Consider the following 23,816-nt stretch of genomic DNA (forward strand, 5'->3'; position numbering starts at 1 on the left):
GACCCATATAAGGAAATTCCGCTCCATCTAACGTCACACAGAGCCATACTCGAAAAAAACTTTCCGAAACTTGTGACAAACCGGAAGGAGTATTTTTGGAACAGAAATACTCCTTCAAACATACAACTTAATTTTTGAAACTTTGTCCATGTTTAGCATGGGAATCCAACTCTTTAACAGTGTAAAAAACGCAGTATGCATGAAATAGCATTTCACCCCCCCCCCCCCCCTTTAAGAGTTTTTGCATCAACACTAGTAACATATGCAATATACCATGCTTGAAGAGAAAGAGTTGTAAACTTTCCCTCCAAAAGTTGAAGACACCAGTGGCTCTTTGATTCCCCTGAGGTGTGATCTCCACAAAACTTAAAAGGCTTGCTTCTAGTCTCTTCTCTCATCACCTTCCGCTCTGTCAGTGCAGCTGCACAAGGCAGGCCTCAACTACTTTTGTGCACATATTACATGAGGATCTTTCAGGATCTGATCTAACTACATGCTCTTAAGCAGTACTGGAAGAAAATAATTTTCTGTGGCTAAGAAAATAGAATTTCTTAAAGAGTTTTAATGAAATTACACTGGATGTTTGCTGGACAAACAGATTAGATGATGGCAACTTAATTCTGCTGCAGTTACTACTGGCACCTGATATAAATATTTGTATTCAATCAAAATTAATTGTAATTATTTATATACATTCCTTTTTGAGCCAACATTCACCCCAAACATTTGAACAGTGGTGTAACCAAATTGGCCATCAAATGTTTATTTAGGTTTTTAATTGATTTATGTTGTACTTTAATTACCCATTTAAAATGTTTCACAATTTCTTGAATTTGACCGGAGTAGCTCTCTCTCTCTATATTATAATTGACCTACGGTACTTTCTTACTGGAAGACAGAAGACATGTTTTTTTTTTTTATTCACATCTTTATTTCTTACAAAAATAATGACCAACATTCTGCATTAATGACATAAAACGGCTCATTTGCAGCGGGCCTTTTCATTTCCTGTATTAAAGCTTACATCAGAACTCCGCCAGCTCATCCACTGCCAATCCAAACACTCTCCATTCTCACACACAAGTCCACTCCAGGATATGCACTCAACCAGAAGAGCCACATAGGACAAATAAATATAGATTTTTCTTTTTTTTATACTTCAAGTGAATTAAAGCACTTTTTGATCCTGCATTTTTGGATGAGGGAGGAATATTGCAGAAATGAACCACTCAAATGTCCGTTTGGCACAACTTCACTGTTCCACATTTCCAGATCAATATTAATGTCTAATACAGCCATTGGGATTATGAACATATAGAATCTAAAAAAAAAACAAGACCAATGCACTCCCCTCCTAGTCATCCAACTCTGTATTTACTTGGGTTAAGCTCTGTTGCTTTCCTACACACAGATAACTACAAAACAAACTTGTTCAAATGCTCCAGAAACAGGCATGAAGCCACAATATTTTAATGGCTTTAAAATGAGATGCTCTGGGAACAAGGCACTTGGAGGCCAGGACTATTTAGAGACACAAAAGAAACAAGAGATCCACTGTATACTGTTGCTTTCAGTGCAAGCACCATCATCTCCATGCACATCAAACCTTGCTATTAGGATGCTCTGACACTAATGGGTAACATTGTAGGTTTTAAAACACAAGTCTTGACATACTAAGCAGACATCACTGCATCTCATTCAAACAAAATAAATATTCATATCATTCCTTATTAATGCACATATGATGTAAAAAGAGATACGTAACTATAACATCCCCACGCCAAGAAACTCTTAAAGAAAATAAGGTCCATTTTGTAACTTTAGTCCCCCATCGTAACTAAACATGGGAAGATCAACAGCTACTTCTGTGAGTTGGGAAAGTCTCACAGTATAACCTGTCGGGGGCGATAAGACTACATTCTTGGAATGAGAACGACTCTAGCCTCAAACGCTAATGAGGCTTCCACCTGCTCACAGCCCGGTCCAGTGTTCTGCTCACATTTGCACTTCTAGTGTTTGGATTCGTACAGTAGGGATTGGTTATTAGTGCAAACAAACCCAGCCTAAAACCAGCAATCCACTGTGTTAGAAAAATTGCGAGGAATTCTGCCAATATAAAGCCAAATGTCTCTAGAAAAGAGCAGAAGGGACAGATGAATGGTGGTCCTGTGCTTTGGTCAATCGGATTCAGTCAGTACGACATTCCCAATGCTCCTACTGCAGCAGCTTTTGATTGAGGACCTCCCAGATCATAGCTTTCCTGAAATATGGCATATGATTCTAGAAAGAGAGAGAGAGATGAATGCATTATTGAGACATGTATTAATATGCATGTGTTAGTCTGTGCGTGTACACAAAGTACCTGTCTGAATGTGAGGTTTCGTCCTCTGGAGATATAATCAGCATATTTGCATACGAACACACCACAATCACTCCCATTCTTCTGCTGAGGGATCTCCTACAAACAAGAATTAGAACAGAGCTGAGCTCTTACAGTATTAAGACAGAATGAAACGTAAACAATGTAATTTTTTTCCACAGCAGTCAAAATTAAAATTTGGAACCTGGAATATTGGTTGGATTTCATTTTTATAAATGAAATTAAGTGCAAAAAAAAAAGATCTATTATATTTAAGTAAAATTACACACACACACAAAAATTTTCTGTTCCTTGAAAAAAATAAAAAATAAACTGAAATAGAAAAAAAAATTATTGGAAAGGTATTTGCTAAAGCCAAGCTTTTTAATTTTAGTTTAGCTTGAAGTACTAAAATAGCTAAACTAAAACTAATGCAAATAAATCAAAATGAACAAAATTAGAGACATCAAAAAAAATAAACTAAAACATTTTTTATAATTCAAAATATAAAAATACATTTTAAACAGTTCAGACTCATACTTTTTTTTTTTTTTTTTCAAATAGCACTGTTCCATTTATATTTATGTTGTGCCCTCTTGTGGACTTATTTGACAATGTTGATTTTTTTCTGGTGATCACTGAGTTCTTGTAGCTTTAACCCTGAAATATTACATGTGTACATCTATACATGTGCTTACAGAAGGTCGTAGACTGCTCAAGGTCCACTTTGACGTGTCCAAATCTTTGCCCTTCTTCACCTTGAACTCCTCTTTCAGATAAAGCCTATTGGACAGATACAGTCATTAGGCTAATAATATAAACAAGCACAGTCCCCGTAGAAAGCGCTAACTTTAACATGCATACACTTAACCTCTTCAGCACAAAAGCTAAATTACACAACCCCTCATTTTAGCTACACAGTACATGCTGCACAGTATATCCAGTATGATGAATTATACATAATTATGCACACGCGTTGCACATTATCACTTACAAAATCATGTTGCAGATGTCATCATGCCTCTGACCCATGGAATCATATGATCGTACAGACTTTGATTTGAAGTCAACAGCCTACCATGGTAAAAGGAAGAATTACATTACACACAAATCCAAACCTCATAACACAAACACACGTGAATTCTTTTATTTGCTAATGAAAGCCAATCAACAATCCAATAAATGTCTTTTTTACTGTGCCACAGTTAAAGTTCTAAGAGTTTCTAATGTTTGAATTTATGATACGTAGAGTTTATTACTCACAACAAGGGACCAGTGAACGCCCAGGTGAAGGGGGACCAGAATGATGTCATACAGGAAGAGGTCTACAGCCTTAGTCCACCGCCGTACTGCAGCATGTCCACCGCTATGCAACTTGGGAAAGAGGAAGGTACTGAAAGAGTAGACCTTCCTGCCCCCTACTTCCTGCTCACTGCGGGACATCACGAGATTCATGTAGAAGTTGATCACCTGAAAGGGACAGGGGTATAATTAGATTAATTATATGATCAATGTTTGTCTAATTATTTAATTAGAGAGCGGTCACAAATGACACAAATTCTAATTTAAGACTTTGAAAGACTAAAATGGAAACAACAATAGTTTATTTCATGTTATGGCCAGTAACCAATATAAAATTCTATAAATATATTTAATAAAAAATGACCACACACCACAAGTATATTTACACTTTATAATATACATTATGAAAGAATGACATATGTTGAAATTTGCTCAAGACTATTTGACATTATTATTACGTTTTTTTTAATATGAACTTTCATAGAGCATAAAAATTCATTTCATTTCATCCAAGTGAAATTAGCAAGCAGTTAAACTGAATTTACATTTGTTTTAAACGCAGAGCCAAGCGCGAGTCGACGCAGGTTGTGTACGTGTGTCAAGCCTCAACCATACTGCCAGATGCGCTCGTGGAGATTTGCGATGCAGGCCCGTGCAAGAATAGAACCGAGCGTTACGAAACAGGCTGCATGGTTTTCTTTAAGTTTTAATTTGCCTAACTATTGACCTGACACTGTAGAGGCCATAATCCCACTGTCTCTCTTCTGCTTTCCTTTTTTTTCTTTTTTTTTTTTTTAATAAATGGTGGGCGTTTACACAGTTGGCTAGAGCAGAGCTGATTGGGGAGAACGGAGGTGCGCTCACTCTATTGGTAAGTAAGACTCACACAAGGCTGCAATCATGCATATCCTCTGGAACAGAGTAATATTGCGTCCACATCACAGGCTTTTGCGATTAGCAAATCGCAACATCTCAATGCGCGATTTCGATTGGATTTCGATTAATCGCATAGCCCTAGGCAAAAGTATTGTAAAAAAAAAACAGCAGAAAAGTCAATATACAACTAAATATCCAATATCTGCCAATACTTAGAAGTTATCCAGTATGGTACCAATATATAGTGCATTCCTAAGAAACCTTTTAAAATGATGCTACCTCATCGTTGAGCCAGCTGCCCTCTTGCAGGGTTGCCAGATCCCTCTGTGTGATACGCAGTTTGAAAGCACTGCACAGAACCAGGTTTGGATCCGTTTGAGCAAGAGCAGCACTCACTTCCTGCAGCATCTCCTACATGATACAAAGACAACACTATGACTGAAAGCAGAAAGAAAGGAACCAATTTGACAGTGAACTGCAAGTGGAAAAATTTGCACAATTACATCAACATCATTAATTCACACACATTTCAAAGATATTATACCCAAGAAAATAAGACATGCTTTTCCTCCTTTCATATGCTCACTTTATGAAATAGAATTTGTAGCAATTAGGTTAACGTGTTTATTGTGACATTTATAATCAAAAAATGACCAAATTCCAAATTAATACAGAAATATTCCTGTGTATGTATCTATAAAATATATCTTAAACACTGCTAAGCAAGCAACAACCAGACAGAGTGTGGTAAAATAACTGGATTAGTTTGAGACACTAACCTTGGTCAGTCTGGGAAACTCCTCCTCACCGCGCCTCACTGAATCTGTAATCAGTTCAGATCTGGAAGGAAGCGAGGGTCCTGCCACTATTTCTTTCTCCTTAAGATTCAACCTGGCTTCAACCTCAGCTGACAGATCCACATCTACAGGCTGGACAGAGGGTGAGGAAGAGAGGGAAAAAAAATTACAGAACAGACTAATAATTATATTAATAATCATAAAAACAAAAATAATTATAAACCCACAGAACGTTGTTTTCTCAAATCATCTCAATCTTTGATTTCAAATAAATAAAGGATCTTCAGATTAATATTTTAATACTTGTTCATCTGTAGACATCACCTCTTGCATGACATGAAGAAGACCATAAGCACTTACAATTTTTCTTGCAGTTTGATTAATCAAGGCTCCTTCCTTTATGTCACTTGCTGGAGTGCTTCGATTAACATCTAGTGTTCTATAATGGATTTAAAAATAAATACATTTAAAAATCAATAAACGCACATTTGCATTTATTAATCAATAATGCTTTCGAACCAAGTTAAAATGTTACCTGTCTTTCGTTTGCATCAGTGGATCCCGCCACGCAGACATATTAGGTTTGGCTGAAGGCGGTTAAAAATGGAAGCAATACATCAGAAGTTCAAAATCATTCCAGATTACAGTGGAAAAGAAAAGCAGTGGGTGTAATTAAGCTCACCTCTGACTGGAGCAGGTCTGCTCATGTCAGTAGTGCGACTGATGGAGGTGTGTCCATTAGCCTTGTGTCCATCAACAGAGAAAGTTGTGCTAAAAATTTTAATGAACATATCATTAACTTTCTCTAGTCATGCTACACTAATTTTAAAAGTGTTCTAAGGGGTTACGCACGTACATTGGAGGCTTCATCCGTCCAAACGGCAATGGCTTGCTCTTTGAGTATTTCTCTGATGCCATCTCTACCAGCTTCCTGTAATGCTCTCGATCGCTCTCTCTCAGTGCCTACTCAAAAGAGAGATGCTCAGGATATCACAGAAGTTTCCAGTAGATTAAAATTCAGTTTCCCTACCTCTTCCACGGTCAGGCAAGGTTTGTGTGTGCGGCTCGGATGCTCCATCTCAGCCGGTCTTGTGCTTAGCCCGTGGGCGGCGCAAGACGGCACAAGCTTCAGGGATCTGCGCACCTCCCTGCCTTTGTCCTGCCTTCCCTTGTAGAGCATTGCTCCACTGCTCAAGAAGAGAAATACACAGACATCAAAAGGACAAATCATTTTAGTATCAGCAACCACCCAGAATATGGTTAACAGTTACGAAGCAGAAGTATCTCAAAATAAGTTATCAAAATAAGACTTAGGATACTGTATAGTATATTGTTTAATACTTCATTTGATAAGTAAGGTTTGCTTACTAATGTCAGAAATAAAGGCTTCTAATTAATTATTTGTAAAGACGCATTTATAAAATGAAATTCAGCTATCATTCAAAAAAATAAAAATAAAATAAAAAATAAAAAAACACGTGATGCTCTTTTTATTAGAACAGAAATGTACAAGCTCTCCTTTAATCGCGTAAAAATGTAGTCATTAAAACTTTATATTCATCCCATCAGAAAATGTAACCATTAATACAGTGGCGTAACTTTGCTTTGAAAAGTGGTGACGAGACCGCGCAACTCGTTTTGCTAGTTTTTTTTATTTTATTTAATAACCTAATTTATTTCGAACCTGGGTTTACAGTTGGAAAAACTGGTCGTTCTTTTGCGACTGACTTATTCAGTTCTCACGACCACAGTTTATTTTCATTCATTTATTTTGCTACAACATGCTATTAATCAATGCATGCTGATAAAATTTTATCATACTTTATAGTTATACGGCAATGAAAGTGGTTAACATTCAACCCATCCTTTTTCATCAGTAGTATTATTTGTGATTTGAATTTTGTGAACAGGAGTTTCTCTTTTGCTGTGTTATAAGACCGGCTTCGGATGCTTTCACTTTCGCGATCTTGTCAGGTTTTACAATAAAATATAATGGTCTGTTTTGCTTACAACTTTCACCTTTTAAGAAAAAAAAAAATGATGGATTCAATGTTATTTTAATTAAAACGCACAACAACTAGGCTATAAAAAAAATTAAGACTCAACGACAAACTAGCTAAAACGTTTATTAACAAAAACGAATGATGAGGAATGGCATAGGCCTACACTACAAGCTGTATTAGGCTATATAAGGACTAATAAATTACAGAACATTTAGTAAACACTGAGGAATCAAATAAAAATAAAAATAAAAGTGAGCCTCCAAGACATAACGTGGGGTAAACAGTGAATGTAAGCTTTTCAAAATGAAAGCAAAACAAAAAGAAAAGTAAAACTAAATTTATTGTCGGTGACGGTGCTTGCACATTTATCCCCCCACAAGAATACCAACATGTTCACCTTCTCTGGTTTTCGAAGCGGACTTTTACTTTACTTTAGCGTGTAGACCATCAATATTCGCGTCATCTTTGCTGCGCATACTTTCACGCTCCTGCTGATGCGGCGAGGATAAACTACGCTCTACACTCGAAGCGCTGCCCAGTTCAAATAAGTTGCTGTTTGATGTCATATGCAACAGAAATCGCAGCTTTTATGCGTTGAACAATGCAGATGTTTGCGCCATTATAAGCTACTGCTCATAAAATTTGGTCAGTCGCAGTCTGGAGACCTGTAATTAATAGTAAACATAACAAAAACAGGTTATTATTATTTTTTATATGAATAATAAAATAAATATAATGAAAACTCGCCCACTCGATTTTGGAATATTCTTTAATATTGTAGTCCGTATGAAAAGGTGCATTTCTTTTAAAGGCATCTTTAGTAGAAGGCAGGCCTACTTAGCACAAAGAAGCACTCCATTTTTTAAATAAAGTGCTATAATGACATTACAAAAAGTGCGATAGCTGCAAATCACGTTGTTATTGCACTGCACGAGATACGATTTTTTTTTTTTTTTATGTTATGAAGAATGATTTGTTGAACTTGATTTGTTGTATTCCCTTTAATACATACCTTCCGCAATATATTTTTCAATTACTTTCAAAAAGTGGTGGGGACATGTCTCACCCATCCCACAAGCAAATTACGCCTATGCATTAATAAGGTGAAAAATGACAAAAGCTTTGAAAAGACTAAAAAACGAAATTATATGACGAAAATATGACTAAATTATACTTACTCAGGTTTCCATAAAGCCTGGGAGTTGTGGTGGACATTGGCTGCTGTGCTTTCTTTATTTTTAAGTCCAATTTCTATCTGTTTATCTGAAGAGGGATAGTTGTAAATCATTACTAAACTGACAGACTGTAGATAGGTATAAAATAAACTTTATGTACAGTGCACAAACAACAACAATTTTATTGACCCCAAAGTTTAGCAGTAATGCATGTCTTTCAAATTTTTTAACAGATCACAAAGACACATGGGGCAGTGAGATCACACTCACCCATCCCGTCAATCTCAATCCACGAACTCAGGCTGTTGCTGTGTATGTCATCAATACCCATAAAGGCAACCCTGCCAACCTGAGCCACCAGTGAGCAAAACAAGACACAGCGCATGAAACCAAGGCTGTACAATGCATGCATTTACAAGTGCTTAGTAGTGATTATATAAACATACCTCTGTAAAGGCTTTCTGTTTTTCATGTTCTGCCTTTCTGTAGTGTTTTGATCGAAACAACCCTGCAATCCCTGCAAAAGTCTTCTTGACAACCCTGACAATCACATCTGTAGAAAAACGACAAAAATCTGAATGAAAGTCTTGATGGTAGGTGACTGAGAAATGTCAGTTAGGCACTGTTGTTTACATGAAAGAGGTAATCTAAATATTTACCATGTCTTGCTCTTTTGACTTCTGGATATTCGGTCACACAATCAGCTGAGTACACACTGCAAAAGAGGACAAATTGAAACATTCAAGTCAGTGCATCAGATGCAAAGGACTAGTTCACTCAAAAATGAAAATTTACTCACCATCAGGCCTTCAAAGATGTAGATGAGTTTGTTTATCTGAACAAATTTGGAGATAGTTAACATTACATCACTTGCTTACCAATGGAACCTCTGCAGAGAATGGGTGCAGTCAGAATGAAAGTCCAAACAGCTGATAAAATTAAAAACATCACAATAATCCAAAAGTAATCCACACAACTCAAGTCAATCAAATTTTCACGATTTCTTGTGAAGTGAAAAGCTGCATGTTTGTAAGAAAAAAGTCCAGCATTAAGACATTTTTAAAGTCAAACTATTGCTTCTAGCTATTATGAGTCCTCTATCCATAATATAGCTCTATCCAGTGAGTCATTTTGTCTGAATTAAGAGAGTAAAATGCACAGATCAAGCGCAATTTACAAGTTAAAACAGTCCAAAACAGTTATGTCGGTGTATTTTAATGTGAGAGGACAAGTGTACTTTTTTTTTTTTTTTACTAGAGAAAGTGTTAAAATTATTGACTATTGATTATTAATGACTTGATGAATTTGTTCATTACAAACACTCTGCTATTCACTTCACAAGTCATTAACTGATGGGCAGCAGTTGTGTGGATGACTTGTGGATTATTGTGACGCTTTTATCAGCTGTTTGAACTCTCATTCTGGCGGCACCCATTCACTTTAGAGGTGAGAAAGTGATATAATGCTAAATTTATCTAAATCTCTTCCAATGTAGAAACAAACTCATTTAGATGGTATGAGGGTGAACGGATTTTCAGCATATTTTATTTAAATTAATAAATTCCTTTAAAAATCATCAGACTCACAAGTGTAAAACAAACAAACAAACAAAAAAAACACATTACATAAAATTCATATAGCCGTCTTAACTAAGTCTTTGATATTGTGCAGGCACAGATCTGTAATAATTCTTAATTCGTAAATTAACTTTATATTTCTCCTATTAATTTAGAGACAAAGACAGTGACTGTTTGCAAAAAGTAAATAGTCTATTGACGAATTGTTTACATTGGACTGATTTCTGCCCCCGAGGACAAATGCTACCACACTGCCTATTGTTCGTGTGAATGAACAAGTAACAATCTGACACCACAAAATACAAGACATTCGGTGTTATTTAAAATAGAAACCAATAGTAATTAGGTTTGTTCAGAAACGAGAAATACAAACGGACAAGAACCACACCTTTGATAGTTGCGTTTGGCGGGCCTACTACTGTTGTCCAGCCGCTGCGTGTCTGTTCCCGCGGCTCGAACTACACCGTTCCCGTGCTCACTAGGCCAAGCTGCGGATTTCTCACCAGAAAAAGGCACGAAGAGCGACGATAATCCGTCAACTATCCATTCATACATCACAAACCACCACGATGAATAAGACTCCACCTCGTTTGTTAGTGCCAGGTCTATACCATAGACGGTCTATATTGAAGATCTTGAAACCTAAAAATTTACCCACTCGTGTTTCAACAGCCTTCCGTAGCCGTACGTTTACTGCGTCACTGATTTGTCAAACGCGTCACCACAGTCTACGGTCACAACAGCAATGCTCCTCGTTGGCTAAAAGCCCTCCCACTCTCCACTGCACACCGTCAGTTGGGGCGCTGCAGAGCAGCAAATAGTAAGTACTTGGTAATGATCTGTCACTGGGTTCAGTGCAAGAAACTGTTAATAAAATTGAACAAACGAGATAATGTTTTGTTAAAAACTAAACAAAATTTAATTACTTACGTTTTATTTTTATATTAAGTGTATGCTGATTTTGAATTGTTGGTATATGAGTAAGGTGATTACTGATTAGTTTTACAGTTAAATATGTCGCAGGAGAAATCATGCAACCAATCAAATGCGCAACTGAGGATCACGTGTTTTAAAGCGGAATAAATATTGAGTGGGAGTGCTTGTTGTTTTACTTATTGAATGTTCTGGGGGGTTTTTTCACGGAAAAGGCATGTACAGTATTTTAAACAGCAACTACTTGACATTACATATTCTCAGTTTTAGCTTCATCTATGCTTTATATTGCGTAAGACAGCATTACAAAATATAGTCTATTTAACTAAAGCATGACAAGTAACTACAATGCAAAGACATGAAAAGTAAATTTTAAAAGGGTCTGTTGTATGGCAAAACAGCCACGACAACTACACACGTAAAACATTTTTATTAAACCGAGTACTCATTTTTGAAATATCACTGATATTTAATATTATATTATTTAATCCTTCGGTCAATACAACAACATAAAAAATCACAACAAATCCCTATAAATAACAATGATGTAACTGTATTGAAACTTGTAAATTAATGTCAGATATCCATTTCAATGTATCAGCTGTCGTTGAAGATGAAGAGGGATCTGTCTGCCCTTGGCAGTTTTTCTGGAAAAAAGGTAAAAGCGAAAAATAATCAAAATAATTAGGAGACCTTATAACATATTAGAAAAATATTTAATATTAGCGAAAAAGATAATACATTTACTGTATGATTATCTCAGAGAGTTCACCGCATCAATTCCCATTCTTCAAGGCAAAACAGGTTAACATGAGAATATTATGATTGTATGATTCACAATGACTGATCAGTGAATGTTTGAAACATTTGAAACATTGAAATGTAGCACAAAATACCCAATAATAACTAATCACGAGTTAGGAGAATGATGGCAAAAACATTATTACTATACAGTATGTGTAAGATCTCACTGCAAAATCTCATGTATGTATGAACAACATTTTTAAAAACACTAGGTATAAAAAATTATAAAGTTCAGATGAGGTCCTGCTGTAAACTAGAGACAAGACTAACCTACTGTAAGCAACTGGCCCCAAATAATTTCTGATCCATTTTTAAATGTATAATTAAAATAAAACAATGATTTTTAAAGGTTTTAAAGGTACATTTTTATCATTATTTATTGGTATTTTTACATTTATGACTCTTACGTGTTTAAGGGGGGCATATTTACAGGACCAATCACAGGCTGCACTGATGGCTGATGGTTCCCGTCTTGTCCTGCTGGCATCAAAGATGGCCAAAAAGAGTAGCCAATTGGAGGAAGAGGTGGTACATGAGAGCCGTAGTGATGGTGATGATGGACAACCCCTCCTCTCATTGTTGAATGTTGAAGGTCCTAAACAACATCAAACACATCAGTTAACTCCTCGTTAGTATAGTGGACAGTATCTCAGCCTGTCACGCGGAAGACCGGGGTTCGATTCCCCGACGGGGAGAGCTAGTTTTTTCTGTGGGGAAGTCGTGGCCTAATGGTTAGAGAGTTTGACTCCTAACCCTAAGGTTGTGGTGTTCGAGGCTCTGGCCAGCAATACCACGACTGGTGAGACCCTTGAGTAAGGCACCGAACCCCCAACTGCTCCCGAGCGCCGCAGCATAAATTGCTGCCCACTGCTCCAGATGTGTGTTCACGGTGTGTGTGTGTTTACTGCTGTACATGTGCACTTTGGATGGGTTAAATGCAGAGCACAAATTCTGAGTATGGGTCACCATACTTGGCTGTAAATCACTTTCACTTTTTTACACATATCAGCATTATTTAAGTGGAATACAACATCTCTAGATAGTTACCTGCCCTGAATGTGAGACTAGTGGTGTGATTTGACTGTTGCTTCCTCCCGGGTACATGGCCATTGGCGGAAGAGCCTTCAGCATCATATTGTGCATGATGATCTGGTGCATCTGTGCATTCTGCATTAGCATCAACTCCACCATGTCTGTCATCAGAATAATAAAGAAGAGAACTTTTAGTCTAGTATAAATCTTGAAGTGTAGTTTAAACTCCATTTAGTACTCAATATTTTTTCTCGGCTTTTAATAGAAGATTCATATTTATTAAATTTGATACTACTTATTTAAAAATGCAGTGAAAAACAGTAATGTAAAAAAAAAAAAAAAAATAATAATATATATATATATATATATATATATATATATATATATATATATATATATATATATATATATATATATATAAAACGTGACATTATAAAATTTTTCACTTTTGATCGATTTGTCCTTGCTAAATAATTTGCCCTTGCAAAATAAAAAACAAAATCTTTCTGACCCAAACCTTTTAACAGTAGTGTATTTGTTAAACAATAATCTTATAGTCTTGTAAGTAGTCTTTTGTTGGAAAGTACAGGTTTAAATGTCCTAAATGTCAGCATTATTTTTTGCTTTTGTGTCGTAGTATACAATAACTTTTTTTCTGCTTTTGATGTATACCTTCTTTAATACTTCCTGATCTGTAGGGAAAAGTTTGAGGAGGTGGGAATTGTGCTATGAGAGGCTGTTGCTGTGGTAACTGCTGGATAATGGTGGCTGGCTGTTGAGGAACCTTGTGGAAGGAGAAATACAAATTATCAGAAGAGAGCCAAAAACAAAGCATTGTCACAGACACATATTGTACGCACACAAATTGTTTATGTACTTGTATATTTGGGAACAGCTATAAATATAGCCATTTGATTGAACTGGTTTAGTTAATGCAGATATGCTTTGTATGATTAAACCAATATAACTAAAAGTGAGAAAACTTTTCATACGGTGTGTTGAATGATTTGAGGGGGCTGAGGGGCAAGAGGAGGAAGAGGAGCAGGTGGAAGTGCAGGTGGTGCAGTTTGGTGGATATGTATAGGAGGCACAGGCTGGAGTGGCCCACGAAGAGGTTGATATTGCCTATGAGATCCAGCCCATGTGTGAGGCCTTCCCAGATCCTCCATCATATGCTGTTCCTGGTCAATGCATATAAACATACTCAAATGCACACGAATATTTGTGAATTACATGATAAAATATTTCTATTGACTATTACATGACACTTTAAGATTGCCTTTGGTTTAATCATCTTAAAAAGCTAAACAGATAGAGACTCTTTATGTGCAAAGAAGATTTTAATATCATCTCTGTGAAACATACCCTCAGTCTCTGTAGGAGGTTTCTCTTCCGTCTCAGAGCGCTGTGTAATGCATCTGCCTGCCCATCATAACTTCCTGTGGAATCACAATATAAGACATTAGTCATACACGTTGTATTCTGCTTTTTTGGCATGCTCAACTGTTTTTTTTTTTTTTTTATATTTCATGATAAGCTTTATTTATAAACTGTTGCAAGGAATACTATAGAAAAAAAGAATTTCAGCCAGAGAGGCAAAACACAATTCATTTCAATCATGTATATTGTTCCTAAACTATTCTCAAAATTCTAAAAAAAACAAAAACAAAACAGTGGAGTACTACTGTCTGTGTACTTGTGGAAAACGCTGAACCTTCTCGTTCAATGTTGTCATTTCTCTCATTCTCCAGTCTCTAAAAATTAGCAAACAGATGATAAAATTAATCTTTTAATTGACAAGTGTGGTTTCATGATAGTATGTTGTCGACAGCAAAAGAGAAAGAATATATCATGTCAGTTATGTATAACTGAGAAATATCACATTAAGCCAACTTACCTTTTCCAACATTTTCAATCTGAGCCTTGTCATTTGGTCAACCACTGGGTCTGCCATTTTAAAAACACTTAGTAGAAAGGTTAGTAGTTAGTAGAAATTTAGTTATTGTCCATGTTTGCTGTAGAAGTGTCTGTTGTCAAAACAAATAAATCTGTTTCAGAGATCTTTGCCCAACCCTCAAGTTGCTAAGTTACATTAGAAATCCAGATAGAGGCGTTTTTGTTTATAGTGCACCCATAGTAGAGCATCACAAAAATAAAAATTACCAAAAGGTATATATTATACCTTTATATTCTAAATAAAATGTAATGATAACATTTACCATCTTATTATTTCGTATTTATAAAATTTATATTATCAAAGTGTGTTACATTAAATTGGCATAATATTCACAAATTATGACATTTTGCCTTATATTATCAATAAAGAAAGCAACTAGCCGTTTTAACTGATTAATCTTATTCACCCGGGCTTTTACCCGCGTCTTTCATTCGTCAATCACAAACACTATCGGAAGCACGACTACCACAACAAATACAGAGTCTACGTAAGATGTAACTTCTCTCTATCCTGCTCCGCAATAGGCTCTAGAAGTTGTCAATCAAAGGATCATGCATACACACGCTTTCTAATTGGTCATTCAGGTCCAATGCATTTAAACGAGGGCGTTTTGAAAAGAGCAGACGTATTTCTGCAACAAGAAATGTCATTGGCTGGCAAGTTCACATACTTTGTTTTAATAGGTTCTCACAGACTGTCAATCCGATAAGGGCGGGGACAAACACACTTCGCGGCCATGTTGAAATTACACTGACAGTTACTCCTTAGGAAAATCTCTGAACTCACAAAACATTGCGAAAAACTTGTGTAAGGAGTTTTAAAGAAACACAGTTTGAGTCAGACTGGCGTCCCCTTAAGTGTTTCCATTATTCCCATGAAATTCCTTGATCCAGGAAATGGATCAGGATGAAAGGCAGAGAAAATTAGAGGCCGGACGAGCAAAGGTAATGTTAACCGCTAACACTAGCAGAGTAACTTTACGTTGGATAGTTCTGAATTTGAATATTATTTAATTGTTCTTCATGTCTGTAATTACATGAACTGCCACATTTATTTAGGTGTTTTTTTCGCTTTTATCTGAGAAGTACTTGTATTCCGGACAGCCACAGATGTCAGAGTCACTCCCATTGTTCTTGGTGCACAATGTCTTATTATAAAACTTTTTTTGTATAAGGAAATACTCAGTCCGACTCAATTTATCAGTGTACATGTGCCTTACCTTCTCATAATTTAGTGTTGAGCATTTGTTTTGTTTTTTTATTAATTGAATGTGACAGTCATGATGGACAAAATGGGTAGTGCACGTCCTTCATATGCATTGGTTAAAATCAGAATCCGAACGACCTTCTTCAGCTGGAAAGTTTGAGCTTTTTAAGTTGTTAATATATAGCTTTGGGTAACGAATTTGTTTAATTTTAGTTAAAATTTAGGGTAAATGTTTGTTGACTTTGCATCGAAAAATAACCTTTTTTATGTCTATGAGGCTGTCTTATGTTGCAAATAAAGTTCTATTTACTGAATCTGATACAGCTCTCTCTCTAGTGCAGCTCACAGGTATCTACAGTAACGTTATATATTTTGCTCAAGAGAGCTTTTACGGGAACTGCACCTTATCCGCAATGAGAGGAATCAGGAATAAAGTGGCATCTTTTCGTTTGTAAGGCGTTTCTTTACCTTCCTCTTTTTTAAAGGACAAGCGCTTCAAATTATGTAAACGATACGATATTGGCTACATTTATTTACTAAATACTTTCTCAATGTTGGATGATGATTTTCAGTCCACTGAAGAAAACTGCTTGTCATTTATAAAGAGACCTGCAGGAGGCACCACACGATTGAAACATCAACATTGCAGAATGGAGTTCAGGAATATTTAAATGTAAATGTGTAGTCGTTTAACCACCCTTAGGTTGTTTTTATAAATAAATATATATATATATATATATATATATATATATATATATATATATATATATATATATAACACCACACAAAGGTTTACTTTTATTGTACCAAAAACAAAAAAAATCAAAGTCGTCCCTTTGCCTTAGCAAAAAATTATTTTGTCACAATCAAGCTTTTATATTTTAGTGCAATTTAATATTTTTCTAGAATATATTTATCTCTAATTTGAGTCAAACTAGTGTATTAAGTTGCTTTTGGAATTTCAACAAATCCTCATCTACATCATGGATGTACTGGATCCATTCTTGTCAAACCCTGAATTTCGTCTTGTAACTTAAGCCACATGAAATGCATTAAAGTTCAAGCATCTAATATTTGTTAATGGGATGCATCCGAACTGTTGTTTGTTAGCTTAAAGATTAACCTGTTCTAGAGAGGCTAGCTTGTTGCCATGGTCTTTGTTAACTAGTTGGCAATCAACTGTCAGCCCATAGCACAGCTGTGCTAACTTCAAGTGTTCTTTTAAAGTCAACATAAAAATCATACATTTATTAATAAGTAGTTATTTATATTTAATTAAGATGTGCACACCGTTTTGGTGTCCACTGAATGGTTTAGCCATATAATATAATATGTAAGTGGCTTTTCTAGATCCTGTTTGTGGCTTGTGGTCCCCTAGGCTCTCTTCATAACATCTTACGTGATTTGACAGTCAGTGGGCGAAACAAACTGATTCCCTACATGTTTATGAAAGCAGGTCAGATGTAATCCAGTGGAATAGCCTGCTCGTGTGTGTGTGTTTTCAGGTATATTCGCACTCTGATCTGGGTTAGGGGGTTATATCAGAGAGTATCTTAAAGTTAGGTTACAGTATGCATGTAAAGGTTTATGTTGTATTCGCTCCTCCTCTTCATTTTTCCCTCTACATTTTGGTTTTCAGTGGGTTCTGCAGAGCACACCATTTCACTTGGTGGTGTTAATGTTCTCATGGACCTGCCCAGGGATCATATGGTGTTTTGTTTGGTTGATGGATTGCTGTCATGTGACTAATTTATCAGCCTTAGGGGTTATGCTGATGTTTGTTCATAGAAGTACCATTGTCATATTTGGTTTAGCAGGGCTCATTTGTGCTTGCTTTTAATCTGGAATAAGCTTCTTAAAGCAGCTGTGAGAAACCATCTCTTGTAGTGTTGTGCGTGTTTCAAGCCTCACAACATTTCCATGCTTGATGTTCAGGGATTTTCCAAAACAGGAAGAGGATGATGATTTTTAGAAGATGAAGAGCCTATCGTTTTGGATATCAGCCTTTTGAACCAGTTTTTGGGCTGTTGTCTTACATTATGGACCAAACCAATCCTTGAGATGAAGATACATTTGCCTTATTTCATTTATTTAGTATGAAATGTTAGTCGTGGTGGAGATGTATCTGTTTGTCTGTTGACATGGCTTATGGTTAAAGCCCAGCACAATGGTGATTCTGTGTGCCTGCTATCTCATTCTGATGTATGTTTTTCTCTACCTGTCTCTCAACCTCTGGCGCAGCTTGCTCACTTTAGACAGCAACGGGCAAAAAGCGAAAGTTCGAGCACACAGAAAAAGACGCAGAAGAGGAAGGGCCAGACTGTCCAAACGGATGAACAGTCTGTGCAAGAGCGCCACCTAGAGGAACCACAGACAGACGATTGTCCCGGAGAGATCAACAAGGAACCCTCAGAGGTATGCTTTTAATTTTAAAAGGGCTATATGTTAGAATTTTCATGTGTTAATCAATTTTTTTTTGTCAATGTGGCAACGGCTTGTAATGATTTCCTGGGTTGTTTATGAAAGCCTGTACTAGATTTTTTTTTAAGGAGTCGGGAAGTTTTTGACAGGAAAATCAAAATGATGTGTGAAGTTTATATGCGTGTCTGAAAGCCTCATGTATTAAATGCTTATACAATGTTTAGCTTAATGTTAAAAGAGCTATTCTTTACTGTAATGCCAATACATCATACAAAGAAAAGGGATTAATTCAAACTATAGTTTCATAGCCAGATCTATATAGTCTGTAGTCTCAAGTATACTTTATGAGAAAACTATCGCAACAGTGTAATTTTATTAGGCTACCTCATCTAACGTCATGATGCGGGAGAATTGCAGAGCTTGTGGAAACCTATCCACACTGCTATGATCAGATGCTTACTTAACCACTGTTTTCTCACTGCTATTAAATACCTGTGTACATGTGGACATGGCCTTAGAATAAGTCAAATTCTTGCACCGTGAATATAGCAGACCACTGAATAACATTGTTTATTGTAGTTACATGTGCACCAGTATGAGAATGAGCAAAAAAGTTGCTGGATGCAGTTTACTGAATTCTGTATAAAGCCTTTTTGAAGTTTTTCTTAAACTGACAAAAATGTTTCTTTGTTACAGAAGACAATTTATTTAAAGATGTAATACAAAGCAAGCACAAAGACAATTCACTTGACTTGTATTTTAAAGGGTTAGTTATTCGAAAAATGAATATTATGAATTATGTCATTAATAACTCGCCCTCATGTCATTCCAAACCTGTAAGACCTCCGTTCATCCTGGGAACACAGTTTAAGATATTTTAGATTTAGTCTGAGAGCTCTCAGTCCCTCCATTGAAGCTGTGTGTATGGTATACTGTCCATGTCCAGAAAGGTAATAAAAACATCTTCAAAGTAGTCCATGTGACATCAGGGGGTCAGTTAGAATTTTTTGAAACATTGAAAATACATTTTGGTCCAAGAATAGCAAAAACTACGACTTTATTCAGCATTGTCTTCTCTTCCGGGGGCCTGTACCATGATGGTAGCTGAACAAATTCAGAGTTACAGGATTAGTTTTGAGTTGACAAAACCAAACCTCTCCGATCCGGCTTTGTTAGTACCATGATGCTTTCTTTGTCAACTCAGGCTTTGATCCTGAGTTTGTGGAGCGCGTGCACATGAATGTGTGACATCACTGGCAAACAGCCAATCACAAGCCTTGCAACACAAAGCAAGTTTGATTTACTTCTCGCGAGAGACCCAGCGAGATTCAAAAGTAAAGGTTAAATGTTTTGCCTAAGGTTAGGAGATTGAAGAATATGACAAATTTAAAAATCATATAAAAAATAAAGGAGGACAAATAAAGTAAATAATCTTGCTCTTTCAGTGCAGTGACAAGTGAAACTTGTTAAATTAGTTTATGCATTTAAAAATATATAGAGACTCGAACATGTAAGGTCAGATTTTTTATTTTTTAAATAGTGCGATCTTTTGATACTACAGCTTTTTTATATTACATGATCTGTATACATTAATATTTATTTAAAATGATTTAAAATAACTAATAACTGTTAAAATAAAATTGCTTTTGTGTAAATTATAAATAATAATAATGATAATATGAATCACAATAATTATATTAATCATAAAATGACTCAGTAATTATCATTAAAGCCAGACTTCTATTTTATTTTTATTTTTATTTTTTTGCATTAGTGACCTTTAATTTAGAGCAAGATAAACTGGGGGAGTGTCTTTGTGTCAGACATGTGTCACTTGTCTCACATCTGATTGGTTAACCTTCAGTTTGAGATCTCTAACCCAGAACATAACCTGCCCCAGAGCAGGTTAGCCGTGCACTATAAGGTACCATGGCAACGAACACCGATTAAAGCCGAGCTACTTTCATAGTACCTAAAACCCAGGGTTGGCGGAAACTAAGCTGAAACATAGCTGGCTACCCACCTAATCCGGCTTCATGGTACAGGCCCCAGGTCTGTTGTGAGCGAGTTCAAAACACTGCAGTTAAGTGATATCTGGTTTGTGAACGAATCACTCGATGTAACCAGATCTTCTTGAACCACTTCAACAAATCGAACTGAATCGTTTGAAACGGTTCACGTCTCCAATAAGCATTAATCCACAAATGACTTAAGTTGTTAACTTTTTAAAAAATGTTTTTTTGATACTGCGAATGTGTGATTCAGCGTGAAGCAAAACGACACACAGGGCATCTGAACTGAACTGAACTGATTCTTTTGGTGATTGATTCTGAACTGATTCTGTGCTAGTGTTATGGGTGCGGGTAAACCGAAGGCTTGAATCAAGGGAATCATCGCCAATGAAGTCATTGCATCGAGCGCAAAAGAACCGGTGAACCATTTTCTTCAATCGGTTTATTGAATCGAACTGTCCGAAAGAACCTGTTCACAGAAAACAACCGAACTTCCCATCACTACTGGTGATCCGAAAACCGATGCAACCGGTTCTTGACTCGTGAATGAGTCATAATCTGGCTCGGTTTGGTGTTCATCTTCAGTTCTCTCTTCACAGCAGTTCAGTCAGTGTACTGTTTGAGTACATGAATTACTCCGGGATATTGGTTTGTTTTAACTCAGAGGGAGTGTCAGCCACATTAAAAAAGTTAACGGCTTAAATCATTTGTGGATTAATGCTTATTGGAGATGCGAACCGTTTTAAAACGATTCAGTTCGATTTGGTGAACTGGTTCAAGAATATTCGGTTACATAGTGATTCGTTCTAGAACCAGATATCACAAACTGCAGTGAAAACTCTCACAATAGACCCGGAAGAGAAGACAATGCTGAATAAAGTCGTAGTTTTTGCTATTTTTGGATTGAAATGTATTTTCGATGCTACAAAAAATTCTAACCGACCCTCTGATGTCACATGGACTACTTTGATGATGTTTTTCTTACCTTTCTGGACATGGACAGTGTACCATACACACAGCTTCAATGGAGGGATTGAGAGCTCTCGGATTAAATCTAAAATATATTAAACTGTGTTCAGAAGATAAACGGAGGTCTCATGGGTTTGGAACAACATGAGGGTAAGTTATTAATGACATAATTTTCACCTTTTGATGAACTAACCCTTTAAGACCATATCATTAAGGATCAAATTTTAATTTGAGATTTAAAAAAATTCTTAAAAAAAAAAACTTAACTTGCTACCCAGTGATGTTTTTTTAAACTAAATTGCAATATCAAGTTTTCTGACACTAGTCAGATGCAACATTACCAGTGATGCAATAAGGATAAAGCAGTGTACATGCTTTTTTTTTCTTAAATGCCAGATAAATTGTTTAGTTTTTATCAAGGTTCCTGATCTCTAAAACTGTTTTATTTATAAAGGTTCTATAGATGTAGAAAATGGTTATTATATACCAAAACATGGCACACATTTTTATTAGCATTTTTATGATATGGCCTCTTTATGAAGCCACTTCATTGTCTTTGAGGCCTTGGATACTTGGTTATGTGACATTTTTTTTTAAAGGATCCTTTTCCAGTCATTTGAGTCAGAATTTTAATTCGACTGAAAAACTTCTTTACATGTTATTTAGACATTAAGGCTGCTATGTTGCATGCAAATAGCTCGTGCACACCAATACAGAAAATTTCAAATCTATAGCATGTATATTTGTGTTCCCCTTCTAAAAATAGGTCAGTTAGCATAACATGGCTAAGGGCAATGTAGTCATGGTAACTGTAGAAAGTATGAATGTTTGTCTGAACATTTAGGCATCATTCAGACCTGATGGCACAGACGGCAGAGTGGATGATGAAACCGATTCCCAGGAACAGATGTCCTCTTCTGGGTCTCTGGGAGAGTCAGAGCTGCTTGATCAGACAGAGGACGAACTTGCAGAAATGATTATAGTTGCACATACTGATAAAGAACAACTGAAGGTAAAACTTCACTATTTAAGGAACACACAAGATCGATCTTACAATTGCAGTTATATTTTTCCATTGCTTTCATGCATGTTAGTTACATTTCTGCCCATCCATGGGATCAGAAGCAGAACAGGCACATTAGCCAAAAAAATAAAACGATATAAATTTTGTTTGCCAATAATTATGTATATATGTATGTATATCATTTTTTTAAGATGCAGTAATCCCAGCTCTGTGGAAACCATGTCTAACACTCTTTTCTCCGATGATGTTGTATTGAAAACATTCAGCTGAAATTTGAAGTGCATGTCTGTGCAGCAATGTTTTTTCATGATACAGCCATTATCCTGAAATAGAACAGAGAAAAAATATTTCCAAACTGGGTTACATCTGTCCGTTTGAATGGATTAATTCATGGTCATGGTTATGCACAAATCTAGAAACCTGAGGCAGAGATCTGCTTTCTGGAGCGTAGTGTTTACCATAATTGGTTTGCTTGAATTTTAGAGAATTCATTTTTAAAGCTTTGTAATGGTGCAGAGGGAAAGGAAGAACCAATTAAATTTCATGGATGAGGTTAAATGTATGCTTATTCAATGCGTTCATTCCATTTACGGTTTTTAGGATTATGATTTCTTGCTCCAGGAAGCTTAGATTTTTAGGTGTCAAAAAGTGTTCATGCTTATTCTGTATAATGTAACTCGTTGGCTATAGTCCAATTTAAAAATATTGTAGTTGTCAATGTTATTTACAGATACTTAAAGCATTCTGTTGAAATTACTTAATTCTTCACACAGCAATTACAGGCTGCAATAGAGAAACGGAATGAGATCATTTCACAGCTTAGTAAGAACCTGCAGGTGGCGCTACAGAGCAGAGAACAGGTGCAGCTGGAGGCACAGCAGTTCACTGGTCAGATTCAAGCACTACAACAGCAACTACAGCAGGTAAAGTTCATACATTTATTAAAAATGAAAAGTTTTATCAATCCGGCCTCTAGTCCTTGGCACGTATTCGTTCAAACAGACCCGATTTAATTTTTAAATGGAGTACTTGAGATTGTTTAATGTTTGGGTTGGAAAGACCAAAACAGAAACATGCTGGGCTCTGTTAGACATGAAAAGTATAACTGATGACAATAATCCAAATCCTCTGAATATGGACAGTCTGGAAATCTTGGTTTACTTAATGGCCAAACGAACAAAACTTGTTAGTTCTAAGTCCCCAATTTACAACTAATTAAGTCTAAATGAATTAAATGTAATACTATTTCCAGGCTAAAGAACACCTACGTAGCAAAAGTCAAGGGCGTGTAGATCTGACCCAGGCTGTTCAGAATCAGCTGCATGTACAATTGGAGGAGTCGCAACAGGTTAGGACACGTGTCTTTTTA

At 36.1% G+C, this 23,816-nt stretch overlaps 3 protein-coding genes across 20 annotated transcripts in view; 1 reads left to right on the forward strand and 2 right to left on the reverse strand.

The window, feature by feature from the left end:
* Positions 1–907: 907 nt before the first annotated feature.
* On the reverse strand, positions 908–10,842 carry LOC127959955 (sentrin-specific protease 2). 2 transcript variants are annotated; one of them, XM_052559458.1, is made up of 18 exons: positions 10,478–10,626; positions 9,312–9,441; positions 9,172–9,227; positions 8,959–9,065; positions 8,783–8,861; positions 8,516–8,600; positions 6,365–6,521; positions 6,191–6,297; positions 6,017–6,105; positions 5,870–5,921; positions 5,695–5,773; positions 5,317–5,466; positions 4,817–4,948; positions 3,623–3,829; positions 3,354–3,433; positions 3,058–3,142; positions 2,363–2,458; positions 908–2,280 (listed from the first exon to the last, which is right to left on the reverse strand). In XM_052559458.1, exons 5-18 carry the CDS (start codon positions 8,841–8,843, stop codon positions 2,215–2,217), a joined length of 1,446 nt encoding a protein of 481 aa, XP_052415418.1. In that variant the 5' UTR covers positions 8,844–8,861; positions 8,959–9,065; positions 9,172–9,227; positions 9,312–9,441; positions 10,478–10,626; the 3' UTR covers positions 908–2,214. The 2 variants fall into 2 exon arrangements, with proteins under 2 accessions (XP_052415418.1, XP_052415417.1); XM_052559457.1 differs by lacking the exon at positions 9,312–9,441 and having other exon boundaries at positions 10,478–10,842.
* A 496-nt stretch (positions 10,843–11,338) lies between these two features.
* Positions 11,339–15,266, reverse strand: zgc:112416 (uncharacterized protein LOC550509 homolog). 3 transcript variants are annotated; one of them, XM_052558333.1, is made up of 9 exons: positions 14,756–15,265; positions 14,555–14,612; positions 14,224–14,297; positions 13,851–14,039; positions 13,531–13,642; positions 12,874–13,019; positions 12,234–12,421; positions 11,770–11,810; positions 11,339–11,669 (listed from the first exon to the last, which is right to left on the reverse strand). In XM_052558333.1, exons 1-8 carry the CDS (start codon positions 14,810–14,812, stop codon positions 11,777–11,779), a joined length of 858 nt encoding a protein of 285 aa, XP_052414293.1. In that variant the 5' UTR covers positions 14,813–15,265; the 3' UTR covers positions 11,339–11,669; positions 11,770–11,776. The 3 variants fall into 3 exon arrangements, with proteins under 3 accessions (XP_052414293.1, XP_052414294.1, XP_052414292.1); XM_052558334.1 differs by lacking the exon at positions 11,339–11,669 and having other exon boundaries at positions 11,764–11,810; positions 14,573–14,612; positions 14,756–15,266; XM_052558332.1 differs by lacking the exon at positions 11,339–11,669 and having other exon boundaries at positions 11,764–11,810; positions 14,756–15,266.
* A 269-nt stretch (positions 15,267–15,535) lies between these two features.
* Positions 15,536–23,816, forward strand: part of LOC127959361 (pericentrin) — a 46,304-nt gene continuing 38,023 nt past the window's right edge. For all 15 annotated transcript variants that reach the window (XM_052558486.1, XM_052558496.1, XM_052558488.1 and 12 more), the window contains exons 1-5: positions 15,536–15,759; positions 18,263–18,436; positions 22,268–22,435; positions 23,221–23,370; positions 23,700–23,795. In XM_052558486.1, the coding sequence (XP_052414446.1) occupies positions 15,712–15,759; positions 18,263–18,436; positions 22,268–22,435; positions 23,221–23,370; positions 23,700–23,795 (636 nt within the window). In that variant the 5' untranslated portion in view covers positions 15,536–15,711. The remainder of the gene's footprint in view (positions 15,760–18,262; positions 18,437–22,267; positions 22,436–23,220; positions 23,371–23,699; positions 23,796–23,816) is intronic.

Source organism: Carassius gibelio, chromosome B6 (genome assembly GCF_023724105.1).
Source record: "Carassius gibelio isolate Cgi1373 ecotype wild population from Czech Republic chromosome B6, carGib1.2-hapl.c, whole genome shotgun sequence".
NCBI lineage: Eukaryota > Metazoa > Chordata > Actinopteri > Cypriniformes > Cyprinidae > Carassius > Carassius gibelio.

Excerpts from the sequence above, each read along its gene's own strand:
- LOC127959955 (XM_052559457.1), bottom strand. The coding sequence starts at position 10,644 with ATGTATGAATGGATAGTTGACGGATTATCGTCGCTCTTCGTGCCTTTT. Across the intron at positions 9,066-9,171 it reads AGTCAAAAGAGCAAGACATG|ATGTGATTGTCAGGGTTGTC; the intron begins GTAAATATTTAG and ends GTTTTTCTACAG. Across the intron at positions 6,522-8,515 it reads CAGGCTTTATGGAAACCTGA|TGGAGCAATGCTCTACAAGG; the intron begins GTAAGTATAATT and ends CTTCTTGAGCAG.
- zgc:112416 (XM_052558333.1), bottom strand. The coding sequence starts at position 14,812 with ATGGCAGACCCAGTGGTTGACCAAATGACAAGGCTCAGATTGAAAATG. Across the intron at positions 14,040-14,223 it reads ACCTCCTACAGAGACTGAGG|GAACAGCATATGATGGAGGA; the intron begins GTATGTTTCACA and ends TGCATTGACCAG. Across the intron at positions 12,422-12,873 it reads TAGTCTCACATTCAGGGCAG|GACCTTCAACATTCAACAAT; the intron begins GTAACTATCTAG and ends GATGTTGTTTAG.